The 12,574-nt window shown below is 40.7% G+C and overlaps 1 protein-coding gene across 1 annotated transcript in view; it reads left to right on the top strand.

The window, feature by feature from the left end:
- Positions 1-12,574, top strand: part of LOC138695142 (synaptic vesicle membrane protein VAT-1 homolog-like) — a 65,015-nt gene that overhangs the window by 44,306 nt on the left and 8,135 nt on the right. Inside the window, exons 4-7 of the mRNA XM_069819573.1 lie at positions 4,850-4,992; positions 5,137-5,240; positions 10,282-10,337; positions 11,607-11,801. Of these exons, the coding sequence (XP_069675674.1) occupies positions 4,850-4,992; positions 5,137-5,240; positions 10,282-10,337; positions 11,607-11,801 (498 nt within the window). The remainder of the gene's footprint in view (positions 1-4,849; positions 4,993-5,136; positions 5,241-10,281; positions 10,338-11,606; positions 11,802-12,574) is intronic.

The following is a 12,574-nucleotide window of genomic DNA, read 5'->3' as shown; positions in this document are numbered from 1 at the left end:
TAGAGAACAGAAATACTAATACTCATCTACGTTAGAGTGACGATAGGCATGGTGCGAATAGTACGCCTGTGTTACTATGGGGATAGGCATGGTGCGAATAGTACACCTGTGTTACTTTGGGGATAGGTATGGTGCGAATAGTTCACCTGTGTTACTTTGGGGATAGGTATGGTGCGAATAGTACATCTGTGTTACTTTGGGGATAGTATGGTGCGAATAGTTCACCTGTGTTACTTTGGGGATAGGTATGGTGCGAATAGTACACCTGTGTTACTATGGGGATAGGTATGGTGCGAATAGTACACCTGTGTTACTATGGGGATAGGCATGGTGCGAATAGTACGCCTGTGTTACTGTGGGGATAGGTATGGTGCGAATAGTACGCCTTTGTTACTTTGGGGATAGTTATGGTGTGAATAGTACACCTGTGTTACTTTGGGGATAGGTATGGTGCGAATAGTACGCCTGTGTTACTTTGGGGATAGGTATGGTGCGAATAGTACACCTGTGTTACTATGGGGATAGGTATGGTGCGAATAGTTCACCTGTGTTACTTTGGGGATAGGTATGGTGCGAATAATTCGCCTGTGTTACTATGGGGATAGGTATGGTGCGAATAGTACACCTGTGTTACTATGGGGATAGGTATGGTGCGAATAGTACGCCTGTGTTACTATGGGAATAGGCATGGTGCGAATAGTACGCCTGTGTTACTATGGGGATAGGTATGGTGCGAATAGTACGCCTGTGTTACTATGGGGATAGGTATGGTGCGAATAGTACGCCTGTGTTACTATGGGGACAGGTATGGTGCGAATAGTACACCTGTGTTACTATGGGGATAGGCATGGTGCGAATAGTACACCTGTGTTACTATGGGGATAGGTATGGTGCGAATAGTACGCCTGTGTTACTATGGGGATAGGTATGGTGCGAATAGTACGCCTGTGTTACTATGGGGATAGGTATGGTGCGAATAGTACGCCTGTGTTACTATGGAGATAGGTATGGTGCGAATAGTACGCCTGTGTTACTATGGGGATAGGTATGGTGCGAATAGTACGCCTGTGTTACTATGGGGATAGCCATGGTGCGAATAGTACGCCTGTGTTACTATGGGGATAGGTATGGTGCGAATAGTTCACCTGTGTTACTTTGGGGATAGGTATGGTGCGAATAGTACACCTGTGTTACTTTGGGGATAGGTATGGTGCGAATAGTTCACCTGTGTTACTTTGGGGATAGGTATGGTGCGAATAGTACACCTGTGTTACTTTGGGGATAGGTATGGTGCGAATAGTTCACCTGTGTTACTTTGGGGATAGGTATGGTGCGAATAGTACACCTGTGTTACTATGGGGATAGGTATGGTGCGAATAGTACGCCTGTGTTACTATGGGGATAGGTATGGTGCGAATAGTACGCCTGTGTTACTATGGGGATAGGCATGGTGCGAATAGTTCACCTGTGTTACTATGGGGATAGGTACGGTGCGAATAGTACGCCTGTGTTACTATGGGGATAGGTATGGTGCGAATAGTACACCTGTGTTACTATGGGGATAGGCATGGTGCGAATAGTACGCCTGTGTTACTATGGGGATAGGTATGGTGCGAATAGTACGCCTGGGTTACTATGGGGATAGGTATGGTGCGAATAGTACGCCTGTGTTACTATGGGGATAGGTATGGTGCGAATAATACACCTGTGTTACTATGGGGATAGGCATGGTGCGAATAGTACACCTGTGTTACTATGGGAATAGATATGGTGCGAATAGTACGCCTGTGTTACTATGGGGATAGGTATGGTACGAATAGTACGCCTGTGTTACTATGGGGATAGGTATGGTGCGAATAGTACACCTGTGTTACTATGGGGATAGGTATGGTGCGAATAGTACGCCTGTGTTACTATGGGGATAGGCATGGTGCGAATAGTACGCCTGTGTTACTATGGGGATAGGTATGGTGCGAATAGTACGCCTGTGTTACTATGGGGATAGGTATGGTGCGAATAGTACGCCTGTGTTACTATGGGGATAGGCATGGTGCGAATAGTACGCCTGTGTTACTATGGGGATAGGCATGGTGCGAATAGTACGCCTGTGTTACTATGGGGATAGGTATGGTGCGAGTAGTACGCCTGTGTTACTATGGGGATAGGTATGGTGCGAATAGTACGCCTGTGTTACTATGGGGATAGGTACGGTGCGAATAGTACGCCTGTGTTACTATGGGGATAGGTATGATGCGAATAGTACGCCTGTGCTACTATGGGGATAGGTATGGTGCGAATAGTACTCCTGTGTTACTATGGGGATAGACATGGTGCGAATAGTACACCTGTGTTACTATGGGGATAGGTATGGTGCGAATAGTACGCCTGTGTTTCTATGGGGATAGGTATGGTGCGAATAGTACGCCTGTGTTACTATGGGGATAGGTATGGTGCGAATAGTACGCCTGTGTTACTATGGGGATAGGTATGGTGCGAATAGTACACCTGTGTTACTATGGGGATAGGTACGGTGCGAATAGTACGCCTGTGTTACTATGGGGATAGGTATGGTGCGAATAGTACGCCTGTGTTACTATGGGGATAGGCATGGTGCGAATAGTACGCCTGTGTTACTGTGGAGATAGGTATGGTGCGAATAGTTCACCTGTGTTAGTATGGGGATAGGTATTGTGCGAATAGTACGCCTGTGTTACTATGGGGATAGGTATGGTGCGAATAGTACGCCTGTGTTACTATGGGGATAGGTATGGGGCGAATAGTACACCTGTGTTACTATGGGGATAGGCATGGTGCGAATAGTACACCTGTGTTACTATGGGGATAGGTATGGTGCGAATAGTACGCCTGGGTTACTATGGGGATAGGTATGGTGCGAATAGTACGCCTGTGTTACTATGGGGATAGGTATGGTGCGAATAGTACACCTGTGTTACTATGGGGATAGGCATGGTGCGAATAGTACACCTGTGTTACTATGGGGATAGGTATGGTGCGAATAGTACACCTGTGTTACTATGGGGATAGGTATGGTGCGAATAGTACGCCTGTGTTACTACGGGGATAGGTATGGTGCGAATAGTACACCTGTGTTACTATGGGGATAGGTATGGTGCGAATAATACGCCTGTGTTACTATGGGGATAGGTATGGTGCGAATGGTACGCCTGTGTTTACTATGGGGATAGGTATGGTGCGAATAGTACGCCTGTGTTACTATGGGGATGGGTATGATGCAAATAGTACACATGTGTTACTATGGGGATAGGTATGGTGCGAATAATTCGCCCTTGTTACTTTGGGGATAGGTATGGTGCGAATAGTTCACCTGTGTTACTATGGGGATAGGTATGGTGCGATTAGTACACCTGTGTTACTATGGGGATAGGTATGGTGCGAATAATTCGCCTGTGTTACTTTGGGGATAGGTATGGTGGGAATAGTACACCTGTGTTATTATGGAGATAGGTATTGTACGCTTCCACATTTCAATTTATTTAAATGTAGATCATCACAATTCAGAACAATTATTGTCTTAGTATTTGCACAGTACACAGCAAATGGGAATTGTAAAGAATGGACAAGGTGTGTGCTGCATTACTAAGTTATTACTCACCAGAAGTGAATATGTTTACTACAGGTACTCATTTGTCATGAGAGATAACCACTTGCCTCTAGCAGCACGTCTTGTATATGATCACCATTTTTGTGTGAAATTTTTGTGCATTAATATGCAGCTGTGAATTTTAAACAAAGCGAACAAAACGGTTTGGCCCATAAGTCCGAACTTTCGTTTGCCGTGAAGCAACCTTACAAACAGTTTCGTTAACAATTTATCAAGAAAAGCAGTTAAAATTACTCGATTATAAATTTTATGAAAAGAGGTACTGAAACTGACTGCTTTGTTGTCCACCATGTTTGGCACTTGCCACAGTTCTCGTTCAGGAATGGCGGCAATCTCCTGGCTGATATTAAGTTTGTTCTTCCAGGTTGTGTGGGACATCTTTTGATACACCTAGAGATAAAAGTCACGGGGGATTTTTAGGTCGGGAGACTGTGGAGGCCACAAATCTCTACTAATAACTGTGGACCTATTACACATTAAACTTTTCAACTTTTGACTTTGCAGTTTGTACTTTTCATTGCAGTTTCTGTTCCAATATCACTTTTTAAAACTGGTTTGCAAAGTGAAAAGTGGAAGAAATTTTTCAAACATATTACTTTTATCCCATCATTACAATAACATTGAAAAATGCAAAGTTATGTACTCAAAAGTGAATGAGATTTTGCAAGGAACCAGGTCTGCCATTAAGGTTAAATTCGTTATGTTCAGTTTATTTTGCTTTGAATTCAAAATAATTTACAGCAAAAATATGATAAGGGAACATTTACTACTAAGCTATTCAAGTGATGAAGAACCAGAAAAAAAGTATATAAAAACAGGATAAATTTTCATAACGTAAATTTGTCACAGTTCCTTGAATGTTTTCAATTACGCAGCTCAGTCAGATTATGTCCTTGAAAGAATTGGGGCTATTCTAGAACCGGGAACCGAAAACAAGGAGAAATGTCTGTCTTAATCTAAAGAACAATAAATTACTCATTTGTCTTCACAGGCTAGGAACAACAAGGAGTTGCAATAACTAGGGCTTACTAATATGCAGAGACTTTGCAGAATGAAATGAAACGGGTTTCATCGTAAAATTTGAGATCAAAGAAATTGGAGAGTTTTCCTGTCTGAAGTGCTCACGCTGAAACATTATAAGAGGTTGTTATTGCTCCCACAAATGAAACATGGGGTGCTGTCTAGATTCGAACATTGTATGCACAGGGCCAGGCTGTGGCGCAGCTGAGCAAGACCGTGTCGGACGTGAAGGTGTTTGGCGTGGCCTCCAAAGGAAAGCATGAGGCGCTCAAGGAGTCCATCGACCACCTGCTGGAGCGGGGCAGCGACTACGCCAGCGAAGTGCGCAAGTAAGAACTCATGCATTCTAGAGAAATCATCTAACAAGCAGAACATGTTTTCCTTGTCACCCGTGGTAAGATTTAATTAAAGCTATGTTCGAAATTCAAAGTGTAAGACACATAAGATATGTGCAATTTATGGACATGTTGCAGGCTGTCTCCAGAGGGCGTGGACATCGTGCTGGACTGTCTGTGTGGCGAGGAGTGTAACAGAGGCTATTCACTGCTGAAACCTATGGGAAAATATATCTTATATGGTGAGTCAGATAATGTTTGAGGGAGCAACCAGATTATTTTGCTTTCTTCTGCTCCAATATAGGCAACTTTGATCATCGTTATTAAATCCTAACAACTGGACAGTAGAATCCATCACAACATGATTCGATTCGAAAGTTGGAGCAAAATAGTACATACCAGCCTTTCCCACAATTGCACGGTTAAATTGACTAGCAACCCGTAGTCGCCCACTGCTATGGTTAGCGAGTGGGCCTGGGTTGGGACAAGTCACCTGGATGGATATTTTTCCAGGGTTTTCCCTCAACCAATTGAAGCAGAATTGCTGAGTAACTTTCGACGTTGGACCTCGGACTCGTTTCGCCATCATTAATTCACATATCATCATCATCATCATCATCCATACCATAGCCCAGGTTAATTTCACGGTGTGGCGTGCTGTACTTGTACAAGAGCACAGCCATTCAGCTACTCAATCACTCACAGAATAAGAGTGCTAAGTACAGTAAGCCTCAGGCTGCACTGCAAGCCTTCAGGTTCTCCTCGTACGAGAAAAAAAAACCGTAGCTCGTTAGTTTTCATTCAGAAGTTTAAGAATTGCTGTATAATGCTGACGAATTCGGTGAATTGATATAGCTGCTGAGTCAGAGGACACCATTTAAGTTTACTGCGGCAAAGAAACCGATTATGCCCATAATCCATCTGTCTTGACATCACAGATGGTATTTAAAATTTACAGGTCTCTTTACAGCACTTTTGTGGCTGTTTTATGTAAGAGAAAACTACGTCACTTGCATGAAGACAACTTACTGCCTTCTGATCTGTTGAGGCCTGCTTCTGACTAATGATTTAATTGTTAATAGCAGCAGGAACGAATGTGCCGGTATACAAACCAAAAGCCATACCAGTTACAATTGGGACTATACCAGTTCATTGTATGCAGTTGAATGTGTAGACTACTGTTTATTATATTGTCAATCACGAGTGAGACTAGGGTTGCTCAGTTTCCTCGTCCTTTAATTTCAGTATATTGAATCTACTAATATTAACTTGTTGCTCTACTCGCTTGGCTACTGATAGTCTTTCTCTTAATTCTCCAATTACCAAATAATGGTCAGAATTACAGTCTGCCCCCCCCCCCCCTGAAAGTTCGAATGTTTGCTATACTGTATGTCTCCATTTATCTATCAAGATGTGATCTATTTGGTTGTGTGTCAATCCATCTGGAGAAGTCCAAGTATATTTATGTATATCCTTATGGAGGAATGTTGTACTTTTGACAATAAAATTAATTTTTTGATGTCGCAAAGTTGACTAACCTAACTCCATTGTCATTACTAATTATGTGTAAGCTCTCTTTTCCAATAATAATCGGTTTAAAATATTCTCCTGTCCTACTTTAGCATTGAAATCCCCGAATAAAATTTTCATGTGATATCTAGATAACTGATCAAAACCGTGTTCCAACTCCTCATAGAAGCTATCCTTTATATGGTCGTCTTTCTCTTCTGTAAGGGTGTGAGCATTTATAACTATGATATCGCACCATCTACCCTTAAGTATTAAATACGATAACCTGTCACTGCTTATAGTACACTCCAAGTATTTGAAGCTGTCCACTTGCTCTACTACCTCATTTAGAATTCACAAGTTTACCTTCTGTATTTTCTTGCTATGACCATGGTCTTCATCTTGTTGGCATTTATCTTCATTCTATACTGCTCACAATTGTTATTTAGTTCCAGTAGCATATCCCTTCTGCTAACACCACATCAGCAAATCTTGTGCAATTTATTCTTCTTCCTCCTGCTATCACTCTTCCCATGTTCTGAAAACAGTTTTTCACTAATTCTTCTAATAGATGTTGAACAGGCTAGGTGATAAAGGGCATCATTGTTGTACTCCTCTCCCTAGTTCATTTCCTTCTGTTATTTCTTCTCCTATCCTGACTTTGACTCGTTTCATATAAAGATTGCTGAACAGCCTCCTCTCTCTCCGATCCACGCCAATTTTCTTTAGGATTCCCATAGGTTTCATAACATTTATTTATTTGTTTGTTTGTTTATAAGTTAGTAGGTCATTGATTTTACGAATAACCTTATTTAGCTTAATAAATGATGCAATAAATTTCAAATGTCTAAAATGCCTGTTACCCAAATATTTCTTTAAAAAATAGGGAATTTGCATAATTTTACAAAACCTTCTGGTAACTCTGTTTATAAAATATTTTTATATTTAAAAATTCCATGTCAACTTAATAATTTTCAACAGTTAACAGATTAATCAACTCAAAATACAATGCGTTCTTAGTTTGGCCGGACCGTTCTGCAGTGGCCTTGAACTGGGTGAAGATTGGCACACCTGCCACCAGAGTAGCGCTGTAGCTACTGCTGACGCGCCAGTCAGTCGATTTGGATTTGTCTTGAGGGAATGATGTCTGTGCGCGTGTTGTGAGTAAAATTGTGTTGTCTCGTGGTGATAGTGTCTATTAATAATGGTTGAGTACACTTTAGAACAACGTATTTTTCTCTATGATGCGTATATGAAATATCTTCTGCAAGAAGGTGTCGAAGAGAATTTGAACATCGGTTTGCAGGTGTTTGAATTCCTAGTAGGTCAACTATTCATGACCTTGTCAATAAAGTCAGATGTACAGGATCTTTTTTGAACAAAAAACGTGTTCAACAATGCCGTGTACTGACAGAAGAGAAGCTTGATAAAGTAGGGGCCCAGTTAGAATACTCACTCCGCAAATCACTGCAACGTTTAGCAAAGAGGTTAACATTTCCAAGACGTCAGCTTTTGTAGCAACGAAACTTCTGAAACTTAAGACGTACAGGGTAACTGTAGTTCATGCTTTATAACCACAAGTAGGATTAATTATTGCAGTTGGTTTGTGCATTCCGTTCATAATGGCGACGTGGACCCACTTTTAACGTTCTTCACTGATGAAGCGTGGTTTCATCTTCACGGTCACGTTTCTACTCAGAACAATAGATACTGGGCTACCGAAAATCCCCATATTATTCATGAAGTTCCCCACCACACTGCAAAGGCTGGGGTTTGGTGTGCAGTGAGTGCGAGTAGAATCATCGGTCCCATATTTTTCGACACAACAGTTCATTCACACGTTTATGTAACTTCAATTTTAAATCATTTTTTTCTGCAACTAACAAGAAATGAACGATTGAGTGGCTGGTTTCAGCAGGATTCAGCTACAGAGCACACCGCTGCGAATTCTATGCATGGTTTGCGAAGTGTGTTTGGTGACAGAATAATTAGTCGAGGATTGTGGCCACCTCGTTCCCCTGACCTATCTCCATGCGATTTTTACTTATGGGGAACGTTAAAGAATAAAGTGTATGCATCAAATCCGCACACGTTGCAAGAACTGGAGGACAACATCACGAGAGAAATGCAGGCAATCAGTCAAGATGAACTTTTGCGAGTGAACCAGAATTGTTTTCGGAGATATAGGGAATGTGTTCGAGTTGAAGGTCATCATTTTCAACATCTGTTGTGATGCAGGTAAGCCTAATGTTAGTAGAGTAGTTAGTGTTCTGTACCCATGACTTGCCGGTCGTTTACGTGTAACTTGGCGGCAGGCACGCCAATCTTCACCCAGTCCAAGGCCGCTGCGGAACTGCCGGCCGAGCTACGAACGCACTGTATCAAGACACAGGCCTAATATCATATCACTACCACGAAATTTGATATAATAAAGGACGAGGGAATTTCAGCTTACAACAAAATATAATTCCTGAGTATCCAAGGAGAGGTGCAGTTGCATCTTCTATTACTCACAGGGCATGACTGTTTGTCAAAACACTTGAACAGAATAGGAATTTTTTCTTCGCCATTTTGTCCAGTGTGTAGTCGGGCTTCAGGAAGAAGTAGATAGAATCATCTTCAGTGATGTTCAGCCCTTTCCTCTACACTCACTGTGTATGAGAAATATTGGATAATGAGAGAGTTGATGGCTTTATTGCTAAAGCTGAGCATTAGTTAACGATGACAACAACAACAAATTTAAAAAACATACTATTTCATGGCACTGTTTAAATCTGGCAAGAAATTTAAAACAATAGAAAAGGTGTTTTTTATTTTTTTAAATAAAACTTTTTTTCTTTTTTTTTTTTTGCCAGCCCTGGAAATACGGGAAGACTGTAATGCACACCAACACTTCAGATATGCACTGTGGAGAAAGTTCGTCTCTGAGTGTTTTGGACTCCATATAACATTTCTACTGTGCATATTGTTTCTCGTTAAATATTGCAAGGCCTATCTGTAGATTTAGTCTTCAAAACACCTCCATTGCTTCATAATTTTTCATCATTCATAACCTCATTGCATGTCATACAGGACGGAATTATGCTTTCCAAGGTGAAATGAATTTGATATTCTCTTCTAGCAGTGATTGCATAAGGACTGTTTTTATTAAATTTCTTAACAGTAACTGCACATGTCTCTGCTAATGGCGTGATATACCTAAAAAAAAAAAGTGTTGCAAAGAATTTGTGGTAGACATGCCTGTTTATTTCCAGGCAGAGATGCTACACTTAGTAGCTATATTTATAAGGAAAAGTATTACATCTGTAGTGTTTCCAACACATCCGTCACTGCTACAAGTTTTTTGTTTGTCAAAATAATTGTGTGAAAACCACTACAGCTCATATCTTGAAAGTTATATAGAGGATATTACTGTTCTTACTGTAATTTTTGTATGAAGAAGTGGATTAGCCTACATTTTTAGAAACATTTAAAAAAGAATGGAAGACATATTCTATTTCGAAAATACCACATAGACTTACCTGAAAATCCCCCCAGATGCCTTTAAAAACCCGGACATGTCTGGGAAAATCCGAATGTTTGGTAATCCTATACTTACACAAGCAAAATGCAGGAGAACTGACAAATCCAAAAGCAGTGATGTACCACACCCTGTACATAATTAAGATTGGTATGATGCCTTTGTAAAAGTTGTAATGTCGTTATCCTGCAGAAACAGATTCAAGTTGTCAGGTGCGTTCTGACTGATAAACTTACACCATCTTTTCATTTCAGGATCATCAAATGTTGTAACAGGTGAAACCAAAAGCTTCTTCAGCGTGGCCAGATCGGTGAGTTGGTGTGCTTGCATGCGTGTCTCATTCAGCAAAACACAGATTCTAACTGAAATGTCTTGCAAAGTCCTCCGATATCAAAATGTTATTTCTTTGCCTTTGTGCAGCATGTTCTCCTAAGAGTTCGTTTATATTCAGTTATGCAACACAGTAAATATGATTAAGTGGTATAATTTGTATTTAAGAACGTGGATTTTAATTAAACTTAATTATCATATAACACTTTACCATTTTCATTACTGGCAACTATAGACCTTACAACTAAATGAGATGGCCAGGCAGTATACTGATCACGAGAACTGAACGGGTTAATAGTACAGTATACTGATCACGAGAACTGAACGGGTTAATAGCACAGTATACTGATCACGAGAACTGAATGGGTTAATAGTACAGTATACTGATCACGAGAACTGAACGGGTTATTAGTACAGTATACTGATCACGAGAACTGAACGGGTTAATAGTACAGTATACTGATCACAAGAACTGGACGGGTTAATAGTACAGTATACTGATCACGAGAACTGGACGGGTTAATAGTACAGTATACTGATCACGAGAACTGAATGGGTTAATAGTGCAGTATACTGATCACGAGAACTGAACGGGTTAATAGTACAGTATATTGATCACGAGAACTGAACGGGTTAATAGTACAGTATATTGATCACGAGAACTGAACGGGTTAATAGTACAGTATACTGATCACGAGAACTGAACGGGTTAATAGTACAGTATACTGATCACGAGAACTGAACGGGTTGATAGAGAACCAAGGTGAGATGGTGCGGTACTAAGGATTGCCTTTGGGAAGATTAGTGCAGTGCACTGTGAGGCTTATGCGGAACCCTATGGTTTGCATAATTGATGCAGTCCCCGGGATGTCCTAGATTCTCCTGTCAGCTAGTTTATGTCCTCATAGCATCACAATACTTCTCTTCAGATAGGAAAATAAGCAACGGACTGAATTTAACATTCTGTGAAAACACAGACTACTTAAAGCCAGTCGTGTTACTTTGATCTTACAGTAGATGGATACAGTTGGTTAAACAGTGACAAGGAACATTATATTGGAAGAATATTGGTTACATTATGCCGACAACTCCACCAAGATGTAAACACTCGTAAAAGTAACTATTGTTTCAAAGTGAGCAAGATGAACTGGCGAGATGCGGAATAAAGAATAGTGAATGGTAGTCATGGTCATGTTGGCATTACTGCAGTGTGTAGATGTTGTTATAATGGTTGTTTCTTGCTTCACAGTGGTGGCAAGTGGACAAGGTCTCGCCTATCAAACTGTTCGACGAGAACAAGACTCTGTCTGGTTTGAACCTGCGCCATCTGCTCTTCCAGCAGAGCGGCGCTCCCTATGCTAAGGGCGTCATGGAGTCTGTGTTCTCCCTCTGGAAGGAAGGCAAGATCAAGCCTGTGGTGGACTCTACTTGGGCTTTGGAAGACGTGAGTGTGTACTGGTACTTGTAAATTACATCAAAAGAGTGTGTTCTGTATATTTCAGGTACTCCTCGTCCATCTTGTACTAAGTGATATGTTACCAGATATCATTCCATATCGAAAAAATCGTCCATATTTGTTGAAAACCTCTCAAAATTCTGAATTCTAGTTGAAATTGGGAAACTGATTTTTATTTTATTTTTTGTCTATGTAGTATTATGTAAACATTAAATTGTAGGGTTTGACTTGGTCTCCCATAGCGCATTCAGACAACTGCTATGATATTCCCGCCAGCTTAAATACTGTACTATATAGTAGTAAAGTGCACGATGTGTTTTGTATAGGTTATATATTCAGTAAAGAATTTTGTGAGGAACATCACCACACAAGCAGTGTTTTTCCTCAGTGGAAAGGAAGTTCAAACACATCTCAGATCATACAGTCTGCACTCCTCCACGTTGTAGATGTCATTGCTTATTCTTTACCTGAAGTTCCACTGGCAGTTCTCGAAATGCTGTGTTCACGTGAAGACGCAACTGTACACGTGATTGCTAGATACAGAATGTTTCCCTACATTAATTTTGATGATAGGAATTTGGACGCATCATAGTAATTTCGTTAGCAAGTTTTTTTTCAGTTATCTCGATAACCTTGAGATTAGTTTTAGTAAGATGTGGCCATATAACTTCCATTCCGTAGATGATGGGTGTTATTTTCCTATCAAACAACTTCATGGCTGTAATTGTGTATCATTCGTGGTTATTGTTGTTGCTGCTACC

This window comes from Periplaneta americana, chromosome 2 (genome assembly GCF_040183065.1).
Source record: "Periplaneta americana isolate PAMFEO1 chromosome 2, P.americana_PAMFEO1_priV1, whole genome shotgun sequence".
NCBI lineage: Eukaryota > Metazoa > Arthropoda > Insecta > Blattodea > Blattidae > Periplaneta > Periplaneta americana.
This window is presented reverse-complemented; position numbering and strand designations above follow the sequence as displayed.